The sequence below is a fragment of the Coregonus clupeaformis genome, chromosome 34 (genome assembly GCF_020615455.1).
Source record: "Coregonus clupeaformis isolate EN_2021a chromosome 34, ASM2061545v1, whole genome shotgun sequence".
NCBI classification, from domain to species: Eukaryota; Metazoa; Chordata; class Actinopteri; order Salmoniformes; family Salmonidae; genus Coregonus; species Coregonus clupeaformis.
The window spans coordinates 19,495,836-19,519,000 of NC_059225.1; the positions used below are offsets into that span (position 1 = coordinate 19,495,836).

General features: G+C 44.3%; 1 protein-coding gene and 1 pseudogene across 5 annotated transcripts; both read left to right on the forward strand.

Moving 5' to 3' along the window:
* Positions 1-846: 846 nt before the first annotated feature.
* On the forward strand, positions 847-12,277 carry LOC121549753 (nucleoporin p58/p45-like). Of its 5 annotated transcripts, XM_045210497.1 has the most exons (15): positions 847-1,281; positions 1,723-1,880; positions 2,048-2,080; positions 2,276-2,542; positions 2,802-2,843; positions 2,931-3,090; positions 4,612-4,677; positions 4,812-4,986; positions 5,103-5,182; positions 6,537-6,655; positions 6,758-6,840; positions 6,956-7,157; positions 10,500-10,583; positions 11,025-11,123; positions 11,355-12,277. In XM_045210497.1, the coding sequence occupies exons 1-15, from the start codon at positions 1,202-1,204 to the stop codon at positions 11,522-11,524; spliced, it is 1,818 nt and encodes a 605-aa protein (XP_045066432.1). In that variant the 5' UTR covers positions 847-1,201; the 3' UTR covers positions 11,525-12,277. The 5 variants fall into 5 exon arrangements, with proteins under 5 accessions (XP_045066432.1, XP_045066433.1, XP_041717550.2 ...); XM_045210498.1 differs by lacking the exon at positions 10,500-10,583; XM_041861616.2 differs by lacking the exon at positions 2,802-2,843.
* A 501-nt stretch (positions 12,278-12,778) lies between these two features.
* Positions 12,779-15,701, forward strand: LOC121549454 (annotated as a pseudogene).
* The last annotated feature ends 7,464 nt before the right edge of the window (positions 15,702-23,165 follow it).

The window sequence follows — 23,165 nt, forward strand, 5'->3', positions numbered from 1 at the left end:
GGGCTGGGACCCAAGTAAATCTTATCTGTTTACCCATCTGTTTAATCCTGCCATGGGTTTGTAGCACCTCATAAAGCATGTCTTGTCTGCTACGTGAGCTAAAGGACTGGAGACTCATTAACACTGCACATGAATCTGAGCAAATAACTACTCTGTCTTGTTTGACTTCCTCCACCCACTGCAAGGCCAACAGTATGGCCATCAGCTCCGGTGTATATACAGCCAGATGATCTGTAATACGTTTCCTGACTTCCACCCCACATTCCTGCACTACAAATGCTAACTCAGTACGTCCTGTCCTTGGATCTTTTGAACCATCTGTGTAAATGGCCACAAAATCCTGATACACAGTATCCATACATCTCTTAAAGAAATCAGATGGATTAACACCCTCCCTATCTTTTTGTAGTCTCTCCAACACTTCTAGATCAACTACTGGAGGCGGGAGTAGCCATGGTGGATTTACAGGAATAACTGTCTTCGCTCATACTCCCAACATGACTGTAAAATCCCTTTCACAGGATGAGACACCCCATGTCCTTGTAGGTTGACCCTCTGCCACATACTACAGCTTTCAGGCATTATGGGACATGTTTCAACCCACAAATCAGTCATTGAATTCAAGTCAGAGTAGAGGATATTCTTGTTAGGCATTACTTCACCACCTATTACTATTTCCACATATTCTGTAATCTTTCCATCCTGACACATGCATGTATTTAAAACCCGTTCTCAAACTGACAAATAATCAAAACACCTTTTTACTTCTTCAACAACGTGATAGCAACCGCTAGATGTCCCCATATGACGGTCCAATCTGCCAAGTCCTCCAGTATCCCAGCAGGCCACAATAACCGAAAAATACATTGGGGGTAAAGCGCGGATTCAGAAAAACAGTTTTGAGAAGGAAGTTAACATTTTAGTGCTGTTTAACTATATGCATAACGGATTACTTACGTTTCAGATCTCTGTAAAGGTGTATACGTTACTAAGCGTGTGAGTTTAAATAAGTAGTATGTTGTTTTTATTTTCTTTCACGTTACCATGATTTCTTAGCAACAGTGTTAGAGTCACACTGGCCTCCACGCGGGCGTTCTTATCTTTCAAAGCTAGCTAGCTAGTTGCTAGCTGACAGCTAGCGAACAGTCTGTTAGATAACGTTTGATTAACTAGAAACGTGGTTGTTTGTTGCTGTTAAAATATGTCAGGCTTTAATTTCGGATCCGGGGCTATTGGTTCCACCAACACTGGCGGAGGGTTTTCGTTTGGAGCCGCTGCCAGGTAAGAATTGTACGGCTGACGTACGTTAACTTTATCTCGCGGATATGTCGATACAGTGCGGTTTACCCAGGATGTATTGTAGCCAACTAACTAACTAGCTATCTAAATATCGATGTAGAAGTAATCATGCAAACAGCTCTATGGTGTAAGTGTGTCAAACTGCTAATATATTATGGGTGTGTCAACTACTTGTTGTGTTTCTCGTGGGTGTGAGGCAGGGAGAGAAAGAAAGAAGTGTGTAATTGTTTATAATCAATATGGGTTTTAGACTTCGGGCTTACCATTTCTATGTCATAGCTAGTTACTGTTCGTATTCAACAGATATACATTGTAATTGTGACAGTGGCATACGTCTGTAAATATGGTGAGGCATACTGCAAAGTCATGTAATGTTTTGTACTTCTCTATCTCCCCCTCTCTTTCTCTCACTCCTTTCTCTAGTACCCCAGCTGCAGCAGGTACAGGTGGGTTTACTCTGAGTGGAGCTCTGGGCACTACAGCCCTAGCCACCACCACCACCACCTCTTCTCTGGGGCTGGGGGGGTCCCTGTTCTCTCAGAAACCTACTGGGGGGTTCTCCTTTAACACTCCTGCCTCAGGTAGGTACACACGTTTTCAACATTGCCTGTCGGTCTCTCTCCCTCTGCAGACCTGCCTCATGCTTGTTGTTTCCTACCCCGAAGCACAAATAAATATACAGACACCACATAGATTTAGGTGTAGGTGATTATTGTAGTTATGGAGTTGTGTTCTTGTTTTGCTACAGGAGCTGTTGCACCCACCCAAGGCCTTACATTAGGTGAGCTTTCCATCAATGTAGCTACACATCAGTCAAGACTTCCACTGCTACCATTGGCTCATCCCAATCTGAGCCTTCACATGACGATACAATAGTGCCAGTCTTGGCAGATTAATTTATTGTTAATGTCTGTGGGTGAAGATGTCATATGGTTGAGTCTAGCTTTAACCCTGCTCTACCTGCTGTCTCTCCCAGGTGCCCCAGCAGCCTCTACAGCCCCCACCACGGGCTTCAGTATGGCCTTCAATAAACCCTCTGCCTCGGCCCAACCCTTCTCCCTCACTGCAGCCTCCTCAGCCCCCACAGGGGCAGGACTGACACTAGGCTCCGTCCTCACCTCCACCGCGCCACAGCAAGGAGCCTCAGGATTCTCTCTCAACCTAGGGGGTGTGGCTGCAAGTACAGCCCCATCCACAGGTCTATCGCTGGGTTCCAGTATGTTCTCTAACATGGCTACTACTGGTTAGTTAACTACATATCTCTCTCTGTTCTCTAGCATGGCTCCTACTGGTTAGTTAATTACACACATCTCTCTCTCTGGGTCTCTCATCATACCTCTATCTTTTTCCATTTCTAGCTCTTATCTCTGTCTTTTCACTACAATCCTTATTTGGAGGTAGTGAATGATCCGTCTCTGCTCTTTCTTACACTGTTGGATAGTGTGTGTGTGTGTGTGTGTGAGTGAGTGACTAACATCTTTTTGATTATGTGTTGATCTTAGGTCTGGGCCAGTCCACTCTTGGAGGACTGGGGTTTGCGTTAGGTTTGTATGGGTGTCAGACTAACATTTGCATGGTTGTGTGTGTTTGTGGGTGTCAGTGTGTTTGTGTTAATGCTTGTATGTTTTCAGGTTTGGGCCAGACCACTCTTGGATCAGGGGGGTTGACGTTGGGTTCCCTGGTCTCTACCTCCGCGGCGGTCTCAGCGGCCCCCAGCCTTGGACTGGGTGGAGTCGACTTCAGCACCTCCTCAGAGAAGAAAAGCGACAAATCATCAGGGGCCAGCCCACAGTGAGTCCCACTGACTGACAACCGTCTGGACCAATGAGAGTCCACAGTGTCATTTCTTGACCAACCATTGTTTGTTATGATCATCATAATAGGTCATACACTTCCGGTCAAACATTTTAGATCACCTACTCATTGAAGGGTTTTTCTTTATTTGTACTATTTTCTACATTGTTGAATAATAGTGAAGACATCAAAACTATGAAATAACACATTTGGAATCATGTAGTAACCAAAAAAGTGTTAAACAAATCAAAATATATTTGAGATTCTTCAAATAGCTACCCTTTGCCTTGATGACAGCTTTGCACACTCTTGGCATTCTCTCAACCAGCTTCACCTGGAATGCTTTTCCAACAGTCTTGAAGGAGTTCCCACATATGCTGAGCACTTGTTGGCTGCTTTTCCTTAACTCTGCGTTCCGACTCATCCCAAACCATCTCAATTTGGTGGAGGCCAGGTCATCTGATGCAGCACTCCATCCCTGTGCTTCTTGGTAAAATAGCCCTTACACCGCCGGGAAGTGTGTTGAGTCATTGTCCTGTTGAAAAACAAATGATAGTCCCGCTAAGCCCAAACCAGATGGGATGGTGTATCGCTGCAGAATGCTGTGGTAGCCATGCTGGTTAAGTGTGCCTTGAATTCTAAATAAATCACAGACAGTGTCACCAGCAAAGCACCCCCACACCATAATACCTCCTCCTCCATGCTTTATGGTGGGAAATATTCATGCAGAGATCATCCGTTCACCCACACCGCGTATCACAAAGACACGGCAGTTGGAACAAAAATAATCTCAAATTTGGACTCTAGACCAACGGACAAATTTCCACTGAGGCTGGTAACTCTAATGAATTTATCCTCTGCAGCAGAGGTAACTCTGGGTCTTCCATTCCTGTGGCGGTCCTCATGAGAGCCAGTTTCATCATAGCGCTTGATGATTTTTGCGACTGCACTTGAAGAAACTTTCGAAGTTCTTGAAATTGTCCATGTTGACTGACCTGCATGTCTTAAAGTAATAATACTGTCGTTTCACTTTGCTTATTTGAGCTGTTCTTGCCATAATATGGTCTTGGTCTTTTACCAAATAGGGCTATCTTCTGTATACCACCCCTACCTTGTCACAACACAACTGATTGTCTCAAATGCATTAAGAAGGAAAGACATTCCACAAATTAACTTTTAACAAGGCACACCTGTTAATTGAAATGCATTCCAGGTGACTACCTCATGAAGCTGGTTTAGAGAATGCCAAGAGTGTGCAAAGCTGTCATCAAGGCAAAGGGTGGCTATTTGAAGAATCTCGAATATAAAATATATTTTGATTTGTTGAACACTTTTTTGGTTACTACATGATTCCATATGTGTTATTTCATAGTTTTGATGTCTTCACTATTATTCTACAATGTAGAAAATAGTACAAATAAAGAAAAACCCTTGAATGAGTAGGTGTTCTAAAACGTTTGACCGGTAGTGTATATCTGACTCTTGTCCCTGTTTATTTTTCTTTCCTCTCACTCTCAGGGACAGTAAAGCTTTGAAAGATGAACATTTGCCTCCAGTCATCTGTCAGGATGTAGACAACTTCCAGTACGTAAAGCAGTACTTTTCTTCAACTACACCCCATGTTAGTGTGTGTGTGTGGCTATAACAGTACTGTTTGCACATCTTTGGTCATGAAGATGCATTGCATTGTGTTGATGTGTGAATTGTCCGTCCTGTAGGAAGTTTGTGAAGGAGCAAAAGCAAGTTCACGAGGAGATCAGCAGGATGTCTTCTAAAGCCATGCTGAAGGTTCAGGATGACATCAAGAGTCTCAAACAGCTGCTGTCTGTCAGCGCCTCGGGACTACAGAGAAACGCCCTGGCTATAGACAAACTGAAGATGGAGACCGCACAGGTACACACTCACACTGATGTCACACTGTCTTTTGAGGAATTAAGGCTCAACATACACATGCCCTTACTGTTGCTGGACATCATAGTCCCTCTCTCTCTCTTTCCCTCCTCGTCTAGGAGTTGAAGAATGCAGACATAGCTCTGCGGACTCAGAAGACTCCCCCTGGACTCCAACACGACAACACAGCTCCCTATGAGTGAGTACTCCCATCACCATCATTGTTATATCCCCCTGAACTTACACTACATGACCAAAAGTATGTGGACACCTGCTCGTCGATTATCTCATTCATAATTCATGGGCATTAATATAGAGTTGGTCCCCCCTTTGCTGCTATAACAGCCTCCACTCTTCTGGGAAGGCTTTCCACTAGATGTTGGAACATTGCTGCGGGGACTTGCTTCCATTCAGCCACAAGAGCATTAGTGAGGTCGGGCACTGATGTTGGCGATTAGGCCTGGCTCACAGTCGGCGTTCCAATTCATCCCAAAGGTGTTCGATGGGGTTGAGGTCAGGGCTCTGTGCAGGCCAGTCAAGTTCTTCCACACCGATCTCGACAAACCATTTCTGTATGGACCTCGCTTTGTGCACGGGAGCATTGTCATGCTGAAACAGGAAAGGGCCTTCCCCAAACTGTTGCCACAAAGTTGGAAGCATAGAATCGTCTATAATGTCATTGTATGCTGTAGCGTTAAGATTTCCCTTCACTGGAACTAAGGGGCCTAGCCCGAACCATGAAAAACAGCCCAAACCATTTTTCCTCCTCCGCCAAACTTTACAGTTGGCACTAGGCATTGGGGCAGGTAGCGTTCTCCTGGCTTCCGCCAAACCCAGATTCGTCCGTTGGACTGCCAGATAGTGAAGCGTGATTCATCACTCCAGAGAACACATTTCCACTGCTCTAGAGTCCAATGGCGGCGAGCTTTACACCACTCCAGCCGACGCTTGGCATTGCGCATGGTGATCTTAGGCTTGTGTGCGGCTGGTCGGCCATGGAAACCCTTTACATGAAGCTCCCGATGAACAGTTCTTGTGCTGAAGTTGCTTCCAGAGGCAGTTTGGAACTCGGTAGTGAGTGTTGCAACCGACGACAGACAATGTTTACGCGCTTCAGCAGTCGGCGGTCCCGTTCTGAGCTTTTGTGGCCTACCACTTCGCGGCTGAGCCGTTGACGTTTCCACTTCACAATAACAGCACTTACAGTTGACGGGCAGCTCTAGCAGAGCAGAAATTTGACTAACTGACTTGTTGGAAAGGTGGCATCCTATGACGGTGTCACGTTGAAAGTCACTGAGCTCTTCAGTAAGGCCATTCTAGTGCCAATGTTTTGTCTATGGAGATTGCATGGCTGTGTGCTCGAGTTAATACACCTGTCAGCAATGGGTGTGGCTGAAATAGCTGAATCCACTAATTTGAAGGGTTTTACACATACTTTTGTGTAAATATATAGTTTACCATACCCCTTTTTGCTTTTGGAACGACATAGATTGTACTGCATTTTACCCGCAATAAGTTGAATCCTGTCTGTCTCTTTCTCTCTGTCTGTGTAGTTATTTCCGGTGTTTAGTGGAACAGTTTGAGGTCCAGCTGCAGCAGTACAGACAGCAGATAGAGGAACTGGAGAATCACCTCACTACACAGGGCAGTGGATCACACATCACACCACAGGGTAACATGCATAGAATACATGCATACATACACACAGACTCATGACTTTCTTCATACTCTTTATGTATGTGTTTCTGTGTCTCACTCGATATTGTGTGTGTAGATCTTTCACTGGCCATGCAGAAGTTGTACCAGACGTTTGTGGCTCTGGCTGCTCAGCTCCAGTCAGTACACGAGAACGTCAAGGTAATTCCTACAGACATCACTGTTGACTGTTCTATGACAAATCACCTTGTTACAAGAAATAAAGATTGAGTGTTTTGAATGAAGTGATTAAGGTTCTTCCTCTGGGTATCTGTAGACCCTGAAGCAGCAGTACCTGGGGTACCGCCGGGCCTTCCTGGAGGACTCCACGGACGTCTTCGAGTCCAAGAGGGTGGCCAGTAAGACGTGGCAGAGCGCCCCACGCATCACCACCGGCCCCGCCCCCTTCAGCAGCGTCCCCAATGCGGCGGCGGTCGCCATGGCAGCCACGCTGAGCCAGCAGCAGCAGCCCGGCCCAGGTCTGACCTCCGCCTTCAAGTTCTAGAACCCTGACCCCCTCACCTTTTGACCTTTCACCTTACCACCCCTCAGTCTGAGAGAGGAAGGGGGGAGGAGAGATACTGAGATGTAGGGGGAGAGAAGGAAAGAGGGACAGAATAAAAATGTAGCCAGTGACAAACTTTTTGTTTAGTTTGTCTTTTCTTTTGCCGGAAAGAGGGAGAGAAATGGAGGGAAGGAGAAAGAGGAGATTGTAAAAGCAACATAGTAAGTTCCAAACCGTGTTCAGTTTCTTTCTCCAGTGGTTCTGCTTGATACGTGTGAGAATACCCTTTCCTCACGGGCATTGGACCCAAAGCAATCTTTCTGAGGCAGTGTTGGAAATGCCTGTTCATGAACCTAGCAGGGGCCATTACTCAGCTCTATGCTTTTCTCCTCATCTCTCCCTCTCTCCACCCCTCCTCTCTTCCCCCTCCCCTCCTCTCTTCCCCCTCCTCTCTCTTCTCCTCTCTCTCTCTCCCCCGCCATAAGAGAAGCACTTCCTCTAGTGGGAAAAATAATGGATGGGACCTAAGATTAATGAAAAGGTGTAGAGTGCTCAGATCACTGGAGATGAAACTGGAAAGCAGGACTCGTATCTCTGGGTATTCATTCACAGCTCTCAAATCTGTCCCAGACAGACTCTAGACTAAAATTATTTGAATGCCAGGAGGCTGCATTCTCTTTGGGTTCAGTCTCTTAATTTATATTGAATGGGTTCTTGAATATCTATATTTAATGAAGGTGCTTTTTTGTGAAGCTGAACTGCTTTGATTTTATTGAGAATAAAATATCTTAGGTAGTTAGTCTGGAGATTAGGACGCAAGTGTCCAAATCGGTTTAGTTCGGAAATTGGGTCTCAACCTTTTTTTAAATTAGGAATTTCCTGTACAAACTGGTTTAGATTAGGGCACAGTTGTGTCTGTGTGTTTTTATAAAGCAGTAATGTAGCTTTCACTGTGTGGTAGCAGTCTTGATAAGCACTTAAATCACACTCACTCACACGCACACACCAGCCTTAGACCACCTGATCTCCATTCCCAACTAGGTTGTATGTAATGAATCATCATCTGTATTTTTTCTCAGCATCTGTCATTTTGTCTTTGATTGACATGCTTCAGCTATATTTCAGGATTACATTTAAAAAGTTGACTATCTGACAGTGTATAGCCTAGTGTTTAAAGACGATATTGTCATTTACTGTGCAGGTCATAGATCAAAAGGGTGTTTTGTGTTTTAATTTCAGTGAAAGATCGTTGAAGATATGCATTCCTTTTTGTAACCACGGCAGCGTCTTTAGTTGTAATAGCAATAACAGCAGGCTCTGGTTGCTGAAGTGGCCAGGTGTGCATGTGTCTGTCTGTGTATTTGCATTGTAGACAGGACATTGACTGCCTCAGCCGGTAATGATCATTGTACAGTAATCTAAACACACACAGACAAGACACCCACTTCTACTTGACAGTCCATATCACTTTGAATCCATCACTATGCATTCTACAATAACCTTTTGACTAAGATAATGATTGTGATTTCTCAGTACTTCCTACACACACTACTTAACACTGGCGGGTGGTCTACCATGCAGGTTTACCTCATTCCAGGATATAGATGCCAGAGGGGCTGATGTAAGACGGAACAGTCTGTCTGTAAGACGGAACCTAGTTCTCTTTAGTTTCATAATCCATTCTATTTAATAGAAGGGATACGGTGTTACATCACTCACTAGTTTAGCAGGGGAGAGATGGAGTGAACTTGCTGCTTGTATCGACTGCCTTGGGAAGGCCAGTTGGATCATTAGTGCCAAAAATCAGTATTTTTCTCTATTCTGAGTCGGCCATTTTGTGCTCCAATATTAACCAACTGCTGCTCTGGACTGACCCGTCTGTCCGCCATCTCACTCTAACATTCCGGAACCACTCTGAAACTTTGATTGTTCTAGAATGAGTAGCTAAGTAGTTGTGGAACTGGAACACAGATTAGTTCTGGAACTCTGTGATTGGTTCTGGAACTCGTGGTCTGCTCTAGATAGCAGACTCCTGTTAGTGTGACAGGGCTGGCTAACAGGACTATGATGAATGTCTTGGGGCTTTAAGAGGGGTTCTATGAGGTCAGAAGACTGCTAGTAGAAGACTAGTTGTGGTTGGAGTGACTGGCTGAGAGACTGTCCGTCCACTCAGACAGTGTTCAGACTCAGAGGAATAGCTAGATGGAGCCAGCGATGTGCTGGGATGTATGTAGAACACTGGTATTGGCTGGGAAATGTATTTTCCCTACTGGATCAAACACAGATGCCAATTCTGTGGCCTGTTCAGGAGGGTGTGACGTTACAGAACGTTCAGATAGAAATGTGTTGCGTAAAACAGATGTGATTGTCTGTCATGTAGAATAGGGAATCATATCAGCTCTATTCATTACATTTCTATCTCTAACGTACAGAACGTGTCACATCCCTGAACACTGATTCAGAGTGCTTTTGTTTAGAACAGCGTGTTTAATCTAAATATAACCAATGCTTGTTGTTGACGATTATGCATATATCTGATACTATATAATATTGTGTGCCTTTGAAACTAGACATATATTAATAGTAATAATTTTGCGATGCATTTTTTCTGGCACATGCTAGTTCCTTCACTCTTGGAATCTTGAATAGTTTTGGAAAACTTGTGAAATGCAATATAGCCGCTAGGAATTAACAATCGGTTGTGTCCTTTAACTGTGTCTGTTTTATGGAAGTGGAATTGCTTTAAATTGACAATAAATGCGTTTTTAAAGGAGCAACCTTGTCTTTGTTTCTTTTTGAGTGGTAAATTACTGATTTTTTTTTTTTTGAACACCCAATTGGATTTAAGAGAATTAACGATTACAATTTGGATAAAGCTACAAACCTAGCTGAGTTTGCATCTCTAGAATCCAATTTGAGAAACGATACAGGTGCACTGAGGTTCTGAGTGAAGGAACTAGTAGACATGTTTCTACCACAGTAACATTTATTTGACCATTTTATCTGTGAAAATCAATCCACAGTCGCTTATGTATTTGTGGAAATGTGTAGTGATTATCTCAAGGGGAACAACTTCGATGTGGCAGTAAGGTTAGTGTTGGGGTGAGACAGGTTGTGCTTAGAAGACTAGTGTAGTCTGGTGGAATGTTATATAGAACCACTGATCCACAGGGTCCTGAGATGTTGCTCTATTCACACACGCAGCCTATATCACCACTGAACGTTGCAGAGGAGAGGGGGAACTTGACTTCAGTAACACACACAAACAGACACTCCCTAGTCCAGAGGAGTAAGCTGTGTGCTCTCTCTGTCTCAGGGAGCCAGGCGTCCCTGGGGTCTGGCTTGGGAAACCCCTTTGCCTTGGGAGTGGGGTCTAGCTTGGGCACCTCAGGCCTTGGAGGTACATCTAGTCTTCTCTTTCTCTTCCCCATCCATCTCTACTATGGATCTTTCTCACTGTCTCTGTTGATCTCACTCTACCTCCCATTTCTCCCCCATCCTTGTGTGTGTGGAAGACTGGTGGCAGTGTAAGGAATGTATGTGGTGTGAGTTAAGCTCTTCACTATCTAGGGCAGAAACAGTCTGCCTGTAGCTGTGGTATGGCGTGGGTGTCTATGCTTTACTCTCTTCATTGGATACAGTCCACTTTCAGTATACCATGTTTGTGAGTGAGTCATTACAGAGGCTTAGCTACTGTGCTTTCTCTGACTCTTGCAGTAGCTGTGTGTGTGTGTGTGTGTGTCCATGAAGCTAAGCTCCCTCCTCTCCCTCTCGTAGTAGCAGCATTGTGTGTGTGTGTGTGTTACTAAAGCTTGGCTCCCTCAATCTCTCTCTCCTGCAGTGTTTGGTGGGGGTCCAGGTTTCGGGGGGGTAGCGACGGGGGGCTCCTCATTTGGTTTCTCTTCTGCCAGCAAGCCCTCGGGAGGGAGCCTGAGTGCAGGTACACTCACACACACACACACACACACCTTACCTCCTTGTGCAAGCTCTCTGGAGGGCGTTTTATCAGACACACGCACACTCCCTGTGAGCAGACTCACACACACTCCCTGTGAGCAGACTCACACACACTCCCCTGTGAGCAGACTCACACACACTCCCTGTGAGCAGACACATTATGTTAATAACTCATGTTCTCTTTCTTCTGTTCCTCCTATCTTCCTCTCTCCAGGTTTTGGTAGCAGCAGTAGTTCAGGGTTTAACTTCAGTAACCCCGGCCTCAACGCGTCTGCAGGCCTGACGTTTGGCGTGTCCAACCCTCCCGCAACAGGCTTCGGCACGGGAGGTCCACTGCTGCAGCTCAAGAAGCCCCCAGTGGGAAACAAGAGGGGCAAGAGATAGAGCACCGGCGGGGCAAATGGAATGGGTCAGGATTTGGGGAGGGTAAGCTGATCCTAGATCTGTGACTTCCAGAACTGTCCAAGGTTGTATAATGGGTTAATGGGTCACAGTCCATGTAGATGGATTTGGGGAGGGTACGTTTATTCTAGACCTGTGCCTAAGGGCGACTTCTAGAGCTGTCCAGGGGAGGTGGGGTGTAACAGTCTGTCCCAGAGCTCTATTTTTATATCAAGACAGGGAGCAGAGGGTTTGAGGGAGGGGGGTGATGTAGGAGCAGGGTGGATGGACTGAGGAGAGAGATAACTAGCAGAAAAAACTGTTGGAACAGATCAGCACATTTGGATAAGTTTCATAACCTGTGTTTCGTTCTTTTTAAACATCCTCATTATCGTTTCATCATGATTGCTTTGTTTTTGTTGAGGGTTTTTTATACTCTTTGCAAGTGTTTGTTACACAGCCCTCTGTACAAGTAAGAACCTGAACGGGTACCAGAACACACCAAATATGCACACACACAAACACATATGTACATTTCCTGTCAAGTGTGAATTTATGGAGTGTGTGTGTCAGACCGTGGTCTTGTTTTAGGGCGGGTGGATCATGAGCATATTACTGTCTGTGCTTTTCAGTTGTCTGTTCTGATTCTCTCTGTTACTAAATCGTGATGTCATCCTCTTTTCTATTCATCTGAGTTGATAAGTGTAAACCTGTATTTTCAATTTAATAATAAAAGTCCTGATGTTGATGATTGTTTTCCTTTGTATGTCTGTTTTTGTTGAAATGTTTCTCATATGAGCAGACAGAGGCCATGTATCAAGTGTTCGGAAAGATGCTCTGCTGTTTGCCTTTGTTTACAATGCCACCTGGCGGTTGAACAAATATTTTGCAGCAAATCACGTCATCTTTCTAGTCCAATCAGCGACACTTACTTTTACTATGTGACGTTGACGGCAAACATTAGGGTTACTATGCAATGAAAATGAGGTTGTCCGGTCCCTAAACCAAATCAACTTTTTATGTAATTTAGCAACTAATCTATAGTTTTTTGTCACCGAGCAAGTTATTCGATTCAGTATTAAGGTAAGAATCTTTGTAGCTAGTAACTAAACTGATGACATGACTTTGTCAGCCATATTTTATGTATGCTCAAAGTAGCTAGCTAAGACAGTGCTCTGGGTATAGTTAATACAATTTAAACTAGCTAATATATTGATTATCACACCTTGAATAACATTTCCACTATATTTCCCAGCAATGCCTTCTCCAGATACTACTATGTACTGTGCCCAGCAAATCAACATCCCCCACTGAACTAACTACCAGACATCCTCAAACAGTTCACCAAAGCTGCCATCAGAACCCAACCTCGGGATGTACTAGCTACAGTGGTTTGCAGTGTTAAGTACAGCCTCCCTGGATGTGACTATACAACCAAGAGAGCCGGTCTTTTATGGTACAGGTGGTAGTACAATGGCTGTGTAACTACCCAGTATCTGAGCAGGGTAAGATGAAATTATTGTTTTGTTAAAGTGTATCTGTTATTGTTATATCAGGTACTTCTCTACCCTGTCCAAAGGAGACCGTCTACCAACCAAGGAGGGGCTGGAGAGGCCTGTCGCCACACAGAAGACCGATACCGGACTAACTCCAGGCCTGCTCAAGGTCCTACACAAACAGGTACTCAGTAACCCACAGAATGACACCAGGCCTCCTCTCTCCTATTTGGTACTCTAGCTTGCCCCTATTATAACTGTCCAGGGTACATTTTACATTTTAGTTAGAAACCTTGAGAGGAACCAAGCTAATTGAACCCCTGTTCGCCCTTCTCTTTCCATGTGTGTTTCTAGGCAATTCCTAAGGAGACGATCAGTATGGAGGAGCTGCAGCAGAAGTAGAAGGGTCTATGTCAGCCCTCAGAGCAGCTGGACACTGCTGGCCCTGGGGAACTTCAGCGCCAACATCTACTAGATGCAGTTCTTCGCTCTGTGAGGGGTGAGTGACTGGCTCCCAAATGTCAGTCAGTCTCCAGAGAGAAACTGTGGTGTAGTTCTTAAAAGTACCACATGAAAGCAGTATTGCACTGTCTTGATGGCCAGGGCTTTGCTGACTTTTCTGTGTGTGTTCAGACCATCATCAGTGCCCTGAGGTATGCGTGTGAAATCCTGACGAAGAGTGAGGAGGGTGGAGCGGCGACGATCCCCTTTGATACGTTCGCAGGGCTGTACACCTACCTGGCCCACCTGGACGGAGTGATCCCCCAGGACCAGATAGACCAATTCCTAACCAGACTGCAGGAGCCTGTCAGAGTACACTACCCTACACACACACTCTCTCTCTCTCTCTCTCTCTCTCTCTCTCTCTCTCTCTCTCTCTCTCTCTCTCTCTCTCTCTCTCTCTCTCTCTCTCTCTCTCTCTCTCTCTCTCTCTCTCTCTCTCTCTCTCTCTCTCTCTCTCTCTCTCTCTCTCTCTCTCTCTCTCTCTCTCTCTCTCTCTCTCTCTCTCTCTCTCTCTCTCTCTCTCTCTCTCTGCCATATAGGCATAGTACAGTAATCTCATTGGCTTACAGGGAGAGAAAATACCTGTAGTATTCACAGTATACCTGTACTGTGGATGGGACATTACATTACAAAGGCAGTCAATACCCTCTCAAATGTCCTAACCCTTATTCTATTGGCTATCATTGCGTTGATTACGTTATCAAACACTGCTTAAGGCGATTGGGAATACACCCTCAGATGATAGAGATACTGTAGTTGTTATAATCATAGATGTGATAGTAAGCGGAATGAAATGGTTCTAAAACGATGCATTAAAGTTTCTCGTGCTTTACACCACCAAACAGAATGGCATGATTCGGGTGGCTAACTTCTACAGCAGTAAAAAGTGAGAGAATAGGAGGGAGAGATATGACAGGGAAGAGGAGAAAGAAGAAACTGAGCGTAGCAGGAAACAAGGGTTTACTACTTACTCTACAAATACATTCTCTAAATCAAGATGAAATCAGGATCAGTGATTTTGTTCTCTATTAATGCTCAGATTTGGACAATAATAACAGCCAGTGCTTGAATTATATCCCAAATAGAATGCTCTCAAGGCAATTGAGTTTGGTCCATATCTTATTGAGAGTTGGTGTGACATTAAATGGAAGGCTACTGTATGTAAGTTAGTATCACTGGTTCCAATAACACCCACTCCTGTCCTGACAGGTTAGTCGATAGTTAATTTGTCATGCTCATGGCTTATCAGTCAAGTACCTGTTGCATTCTCTTTCCACTTGGCATATTCATTTAGCCTGTGAGAGGGTCTGAGAGAGAGATTGTCAGCTCTTGTGAAATGGAGATAAAGTGTTTGTATCAGTGGTCCTCTCATCAGTACAACAGACACTGATAAGGCTAGTGAGTGAGAGCTCCGAACAGATGCTCTGGGTGCTAGCATATACACACACACACACACACACACACTAGTACACAGTAACACATGATGTATTACACAGTGGATTGCCTGTCTGATAGTGAAAGCCAGAGAACACATCACTGCAGTGGTGGAACACAGGAAACAAAACAGACTAATCTCTCTGTCTCTTTCTCATACAGTCATCATGTATGATAAGGAAATATTACTATGAATTTACATCTCTCAGTTTGACAGTGTATCGAACTCTGTCATTACACATATACCGATTGACTTTGCCTGCTTGCAGCATAGTAAAATAATCTCTCTAGCATGAAGCAGCCTAGGTAGGTATTACAGTGGGGGTTTCTTGAATCTGTGCCAGGGTTTCATTGGATTAATCTAGTTCACTGGCTAGCCTGTCACTGATGGGAATGTGCAATAAACTCCTTTACCTCACAACACCCTGTCATCCCATTGGCTGTTGGCAGCGCTGCTTAATAAGCCCTGTGATCTGAATTGCTCCTGGCAGCGCTTGATGAGCTCTGTAATCTGATTGGCTCCTTGCAGAGATTGGTTAGGCAATCCTGTGATTTAATTGGCTGCTGGCTGTTTTAGGTAAAGGAGTCCTTTGATTGAATTGGCGCTTGGCAGTGATGGAGTGAGGGAGAAGAAAAGGGTATTGGTAAAGATTACCCCTATTGGTTAGGATTTGGGGATAGGGTAATCTGGTTCTACATCTGTGGTTCTGACCTCCAGATGCTGGTTTATGGAGAGGTTTGGGTAAGCGTGCTGTTTATAAACACCACATCATGATGCCAAAGTCACACACACTGCAAATCTCATGGGGAACACACACACACCTTGAGGCTGGTGAAGTGAGGGCTGGCTGGCTGGGTGCTGTGAGACAGACTGCAGCATGATGCCAAACCTGAAGAGCAGACAACTCACTGAGAGGGAATCTCTTAATCCCTAACACATGCACTGCAACTCTGAGTACACACACGCACACACAAACCTCTGACAGGGAACAATTACACAAACACACACACACACACTAGCACAGGTAGGACAAAGTTTAGCAGAGTAGAATTTTCCTCATTATCTTCCCAAATGAAGAGATGTAACCATATTACACAATAGTATACAGTGGCAAGAAAAAGTATGTGAACCCTTTGGAATTACCTGGATAAGTCACAACAATAGGCAAACACAGTCTGCTTAAACTAATAACACACACACAATGATACGTTTTCATGGCTTTATTGAACACACCGTGTAAACATTCACAGTGCAGGGTGGAAAAAGTATGTGAACCCTTGGATTTATTAACCGGTTGGCCCTCCTTTGGCAGCAATAAACTGAACCAAACATTTTCTGTAGTTGCAGATCAGACCTGCACAACGGTCAGGAGGAATTTTAGACCATTCCTCTTTACAAAACTGTTTCAGTTCAGCAATATTCTTGGGATGTCTGGTGTGAACCGCTCTCTTGAGGTCATGCCATAGCATCTGAATCGGGTTGAGGTCAGGACTCTGACTGGGCCACTCCAGAAGGCGTATTTTCTTCTGTTGAAGCCATTCTGTTGTTGATTTATTTCTGTGTTTTGGGTCGTTGTCCTGTTGCATCACCCAACTTCTGTTGAGCTTCAATTGGCAGACAGATAGCCTTACATTCTCCTGCAAAATGTCTTGATAAACTTGGGAATTCATTTTTCCGTTGATGATAGCAAGCTGTCCAGGCCCTGAGGCAGCCGCAAACCATGATGCTCCCTCCACCATACTTTACAGTTGGGATGAGGTTTTGATGTTGGTGTGCTATGCCTTTTTTTCTTCACACATAGTGTTGTGTGTTCCTTCCAAACAACTCAACGTTAGTTTTATCTGTCCACAGAATATTTTTGCCAGTAGCGCTGTGGAACATCCAGGTGCTCTTTTGCGAACTTCAGACGTGCAGCAATGTTTTTTTTGGACAGCAGTGGCTTCTTCCGTGGTGTTCTCCCATGCACACCATTCTTGTTTAGTATTTTACGTATCGTAGACTCGTCAACAGAGATGTTCCAGAGATTTCTGTAAGTCTTTAGCTGACACTCTAGGATTCTTCTTAACCTCATTTTGCATTCTGCGCTGTGCTCTTGCAGTCATCTTTGCAGGATGGCCACTCCTAGGGAGAGTAGCAACAGTGCTGAACTTTCTCCATTTATAGACAATTTGTCTTACCATGGACTGATGAACATCAAGGCTTTTAGAGATACTTTTGTAACCCTATCCAGCTTTATGCAAGTCAACAATTCTTAATCTTAGGTCTTCTGAGAACTCTTTTGTACGAGGCATGGTTCATATCAGGCAATGCTTCTTGTGAATAGCAAACTCAAATTTTGTGAGTTTTTTTATAGGGCAGGGCAGCTCTAACCAACATGTCCAATCTCGTCTCATTGATTGGATTCCAGGTTAGCTGAATCCAGCCTAGGGGTTCACATACTAGGGGTTCACATACTTTTCCAACCTACACTGTGAATGTTTAAATGATGTATTCAATATAGACAAGAAAAATACAATAATTTGTGTGTTGTTAGTTTAAGCAGACTTTTTGTCTATTGTTGTGACTTGGATGAAGATCAGATCAAATTTTATGACCAATTTATGCAGAAATCCAGGTAATTCCAAAGGGTTCACATACTTGTTATTGCCACTGTAGGTCCTAATCAGCAGTAGTGTGTAACCCTGGCTAGATACAGTTATAAAACATGAGGTTGCCATGCTGTGAGTGTGGAGCGATCCAGCCAAGTTACAAGCCAGGTCAGGAAATAAGATCAGGGGGATTTTGTTTCCTGGAGTGTTTAGCAGCAGGCTAGAGGGGGCCGGAAGAGGACACATCAGCACCCCTCCTCTTCGAACTACCCCCCTCTAGTCTGGGGTCCAGGCCAGGACTGGGGGCCACAGAAAGTTGTACACGTTTTCTTGTGACCAGGTTTTTTTTAATTTTTTTATTTTATTGGACTGGTAACCCACTTTTCCCTTTTATGCTGTGCAGGGCCCGTATCCACAAAGCATCTCAGTGTAGAAGTCCTGATCTAGGATCTGTCCATATAATCTTATGCATTATGATCTAAAAGGCAACACTGATCCTGGATCAGCACTCCTACTCTGAGATGCTGTGTGGATTCGGGCCCTGGTCTCTTTATTGCTCCTTAGGTAGCTTACGACTGAAGCTTGTGCACAAGACACCATAGACCTCAGTTACAGTCTGTGTGTAGCTGTGTAGAGTTAGTGGGCTGTGGTCCTGGAGAATAATTTGTTGCACAACAGCAGCCTCTACTTTACTGCAGCCTGGCTCTGGGAAATAACATTTCGAGGGAGGTGACGCTATCACAGAATAGTGTGAAGGAAGGAGGGAGGGCGGGCGGGAGGGAGAGAAAGAGAGAGAACGAGTGGCCAGTGCCAGAGAGAACTCAAAGACCTCAGTGAGGAGAGTTCCACCTCTTTCTCTTTCCCTCCCTCCTTTAGTGTCTACCCGGTGTCCTCTGCTCTGGCCAATTAACTTATACCTGTTGGTCAAAGAGCTACTAATCAACCTATTAATACTCAGCAGATTGGTGCTTTACGGGAAAAGGGGAAACAACTCAGAGACCTGTATAAACCTACACAGAGGCCAGAGTGTGTCTGAGTAGAGTCATAAGAGGGCTTTTGTACACTACAGCACAGGGTATTCCAGGCGAGGGGATGGCTCGTTAAATGTAGTAACCAAAAAAGTGTTAAACAAATCAAAATATATTTTATATTTCAGTTTCTTCAAATAGCCACCCTTTGCCTTGATGACAGCTTTGCACACTCTTTGCATTCTCTCAACCAGCTTCACCTGGAATGCTTTTCCAACAGTCTTGAAGGCTGAGCACTTGTTGGCTGCTTTTCCTTCACTCTGTGCTCCGACTCATCCCAAACCATCTCAATTTGGTTGAGTTTGGGGGGTTGTGGAGGCCAGGTCATCTGATGCAGCACTTCATCACTCTCCTTCTTGGTAAAATAGCCCTTACACAGCCTGAAGGTGTGTTGGGTCATCGTCCTATTGAAGAATAAATGATAGTCCCACTAAGCCCAAACCAGATGGGATGGCGTATCGCTGCAGAATGCTGTGATAGCCATGCTGGTTAAATTCTAAATAAATCACAGACAGTGTCACCAGCAAAGCACCCCCACACCATAACACCTCCTCCATGCTTTATGGTCGGAAATACACATGTGGAGATCATCTGTTCACCCACACCGCGTCTCACAAAGACATAGCGGTTGGAATCAAAAATATCAAATTTGGACTCCAGACCAAAGGACAAATTTCCACTGGTCTAATGTCCATTGCTAGTGTTTCTTGGCCCAAGCAAGTCTCTTCTTATTATTGTTGACCTCCCGAGTGGCGCAGTGGTCTAAGGCACTGCATCGCAGTGCTAGCTGTGCCACTAGAGATCCTGGTTCGAATCCAGGCTCTGTCGTAGCCGGCCGCGACTGGGAGACCCATGGGGATGCGCACAATTGGCCCAGCGTCGTCTAGGGTAGGGGAGGGAATGGCCGGCAGGGCATGTAGCTCAGTTTGTAGAGCATGGCGTTTGCAATGCCAGGGTTGTGGGTTCGATTCCCACAGGGGTATGAAATTTTAAAAAATAAAAAAATAAATAAAGTGATGTATGCACTAACTGTAAGTCGCTCTGGATAAGAGCGTCTGCTAAATGACTTTAAAAATAAATAAATAAAAAATAGTAGTGGTTTCTTTGCAGCAAATCGACCATGAAGGTCTGATTCACACAGTCTCCTCTGAACAGTTGATGTTGAAATGTGTCTGTTACTTGAACTCTGTGAGGCATTTATTTGGGCTGCAATTTCTGAGGCTGGTAACTCTAATGAACTTATCCTCTGCAGCAGAGGTAACTCTGGGTCTTCCATTCCTGTGGCGGTCCTCATGAGAGCCAGTTTCATCATAGCGCTTGATGGTTTTTGCGACTGCACTTGAAGAAACGTTCAAAGTTCTTGAAATGTTCCGTATTGACTGACCTTCATGTCTTAAAGTAATGATGGACTGTCGTTTCTCTTTGCTTATTTGAGCTGTTCTTGCCATAATATGGACTTGGTCTTTTACCAAATAGGGCTATCTTCTGTATACCAACCCTACCTTGTCACAACACAACTGATTGCTCAAACAAATGAAGAAGGAAAGAAATTCCACAAATTAACTTTTAAGAAGGCACAACTGTTAATTGAAATTCATTCCAGGTGACTACCTCATGAAGCTGGTTGAGAGAATGCCAAGAGTGTGCAAAGCTGTCATCAAGGCAAAGGGTGGCTATTTGAAGAATCTGAAATGTAAAATATATTTTTATTTGTTTAACACTTTTTTGGTTACTACATGATTCCATATGTGTTATTTCATAGTTTGATGTCTTCACTATTTTTCTACAATGTAGAAAATAGTAAAAATAAAGAAAAACCCTTGAATGAGTAGGTGTGTTAAAACTTTTGACCAGTAGTGTGTATATACAGTGGGGGAAAAAAGTATTTAGTCAGCCACCAATTGTGCAAGTTCTCCCACTTAAAAAGATGAGAGAGGCCTGTAATTTTCATCATAGGTACATGTCAACTATGACAGACAAATTGAGAGAGAAAAAATCCAGAAAATCACATTGTAGGATTTTTAATGAATTTATTTGCAAATTATGGTGGAAAATAAGTATTTGGTCACCTACAAATAAGCAAGATTTCTGGCTCTCACAGACCTGTAACTTCTTCTTTAAGAGGCTCCTCTGTCCTCCACTCATTACCTGTATTAATGGCACCTGTTTGAACTTGTTATCAGTATAAAAGAGACCTGTCCACAACCTCAAACAGTCACACTCCAAACTCCACTATGGCCAAGACCAAAGAGCTGTCAAAGGACACCAGAAACAAAATTGTAGACCTGCACCAGGCTGGGAAGACTGAATCTGCAATAGGAATAGGAAATGGAAGACATACAAGACCACTGATAATCTCCCTCGATCTGGGGCTCCACGCAAGATCTCACCCCGTGGGGTCAAAATGATCACAAGAACGGTGAGCAAAAATCCCAGAACCACACGGGGGGGACCTAGTGAATGACCTGCAGAGAGCTGGGACCAAAGTAACAAAGCCTACCATCAGTAACACACTATGCCGCCAGGGACTCAAATCCTGCAGTGCCAGATGTGTCCCCGTTGCTTAAGCCAGTACATGTCCAGGCCCGTCTGAAGTTTGCTAGAGTGCATTTGGATGATCCAGAAGAGGATTGGGAGAATGTCATATGGTCAGATGAAATCAAAATATAACTTTTTGGTAAAAACTCAACTCGTCGTGTTTGGAGGACAAAGAATGCTGAGTTGCATCCTAAGAACACCATACCTACTGTGAAGCATGGGGGTGGAAACATCATGCTTTGGGGCTGTTTTTCTGCAAAGGGACCAGGACGACTGATCCGTGTAAAGGAAAGAATGAATGGGGCCATGTATCGTGAGATTTTGAGTGAAAACCTCCTTCCATCAGCAAGGGCATTGAAGATGAAACGTGGCTGGGTCTTTCAGCATGACAATGATCCCAAACACACCGCCCGGGCAACGAAGGAGTGGCTTCGTAAAAAGCATTTCAAGGTCCTGGAGTGGCCTAGCCAGTCTCCAGATCTCAACCCCATAGAAAATCTTTGGAGGGAGTTGAAAGTCTGTGTTGCCCAGCGACAGCCCCAAAACATCAATGCTCTAGAGGAGATCTGCATGGAGGAATGGGCCAAAATACCAGCAACAATGTGTGAAAACCTTGTGAAGACTTACAGAAAACGTTTGACCTGTGTCATTGCCAACAAAGGGTATATAACAAAGTATTGAGAAACTTTTGTTATTGACCAAATACTTATTTTCCACCATAATTTGCAAATAAATTCATTGAAAATCCTACAATATGATTTTCTGGAGAAAAAAAATCTCATTTTGTCTGTCATAGTTGACGTGTACCTATGATGAAAATTACAGGCCTCTCTCATCTTTTTAAGTGGGAGAACTTGCACAATTGGTGGCTGACTAAAGACTTTTTTTCCCCACTGTGTGTGTGTGTGTGTGTATGTATGTATATATATATATATATATATATATATATATATATATATATATATATATAAAAATTACAGACATTTTCCGACCTCCAAAGTAGGACCACTTTTGAGGTCTGAAAACATCAGAACTTTGGGCGGATCTATGCCTTTAAGGTGTTTTGTAGGCTCTGTGGTTAAGGAAATTAATTGAGAGGTCTGTAGGGAGAGAGAGCATGTATAGACATGTTTAAATCCCAGGTAAGATGTTGTTGTTGTGTTGAGGAATACTGACAGATGAAGAATGTAGGCTGTATGACATAGTAGTTGTCAGTCAGTTTATAATAATAATATGGCATTTAGCAGACACTTTTATCCAAAGCGACTTACAGTCATGCGTGCATAAATTTTTTGTGTATGGGTGGTCCCGGGGATCGAACCCACTACCCTGGCGTTACAAGCGCCGTGCTCTACCAGTTGAGCTACAGAGAACCACTTTATCTACATTTAAAGGCACGATCTTCATGGAAAACACATTTTCTTCAATGGATGATTATCATTTATAGAGCATTGACACAGGCCCACAGAAAATGGTTAGCAGCAAAGTTTTGGGTGCTGATCTTTGGAGTGACACCCCTTTCTCTGTCACACACCTGTCACCCTCAGAACATAGGCTGTGGGTCCCGACGTTTACCTGTCATTTACCCCCCAGGGGATGAACTCTGATTGGCTGTCTGGGGATTCCAGGTGCGGCTCACAAGTCCAGATGAGATCAGGTGGGTCAAAATCACAGAGGACATGGAGGGATAGATCTTTAAGGGCTTTACATATGAAGTTACATGGCAGGAACCAGGCAGATTCTTCTTCATTGTCTCGCTCACACACACACACACACACACACACACACACCTAAACTGCAGCCAGGGCCATGGCTAAAGAGCATTGGATGTGTGTCTGCATTAGGCCTTTGACTACATCAGGAGGACCATGAGAAAACAGGCCTGTTGAACACTAAACAGCCTTGCCATTCACTCCTGTTGGATCTGATTAGCTATGTGCTGATACACTGCAGACCGACTGAGAGGCTGCATAGCGCTCGGGCGGCTAGGACAGCTGGGACCGGGGCCAGGAACAGATTGGGGTCAGATACACAGAGAGAGGAAAGAGTCCCTCC

Coding starts and splice junctions, on each gene's coding strand:
- LOC121549753 (XM_045210497.1), top strand. CDS start 1,202: ATGTCAGGCTTTAATTTCGGATCCGGGGCTATTGGTTCCACCAACACT. Junction 6,656..6,757: donor ATCACACATCACACCACAGG/GTAACATGCATA, acceptor TTGTGTGTGTAG/ATCTTTCACTGGCCATGCAG. Junction 7,158..10,499: donor GCAGCAGCAGCCCGGCCCAG/GTCTGACCTCCG, acceptor TCTCTGTCTCAG/GGAGCCAGGCGTCCCTGGGG.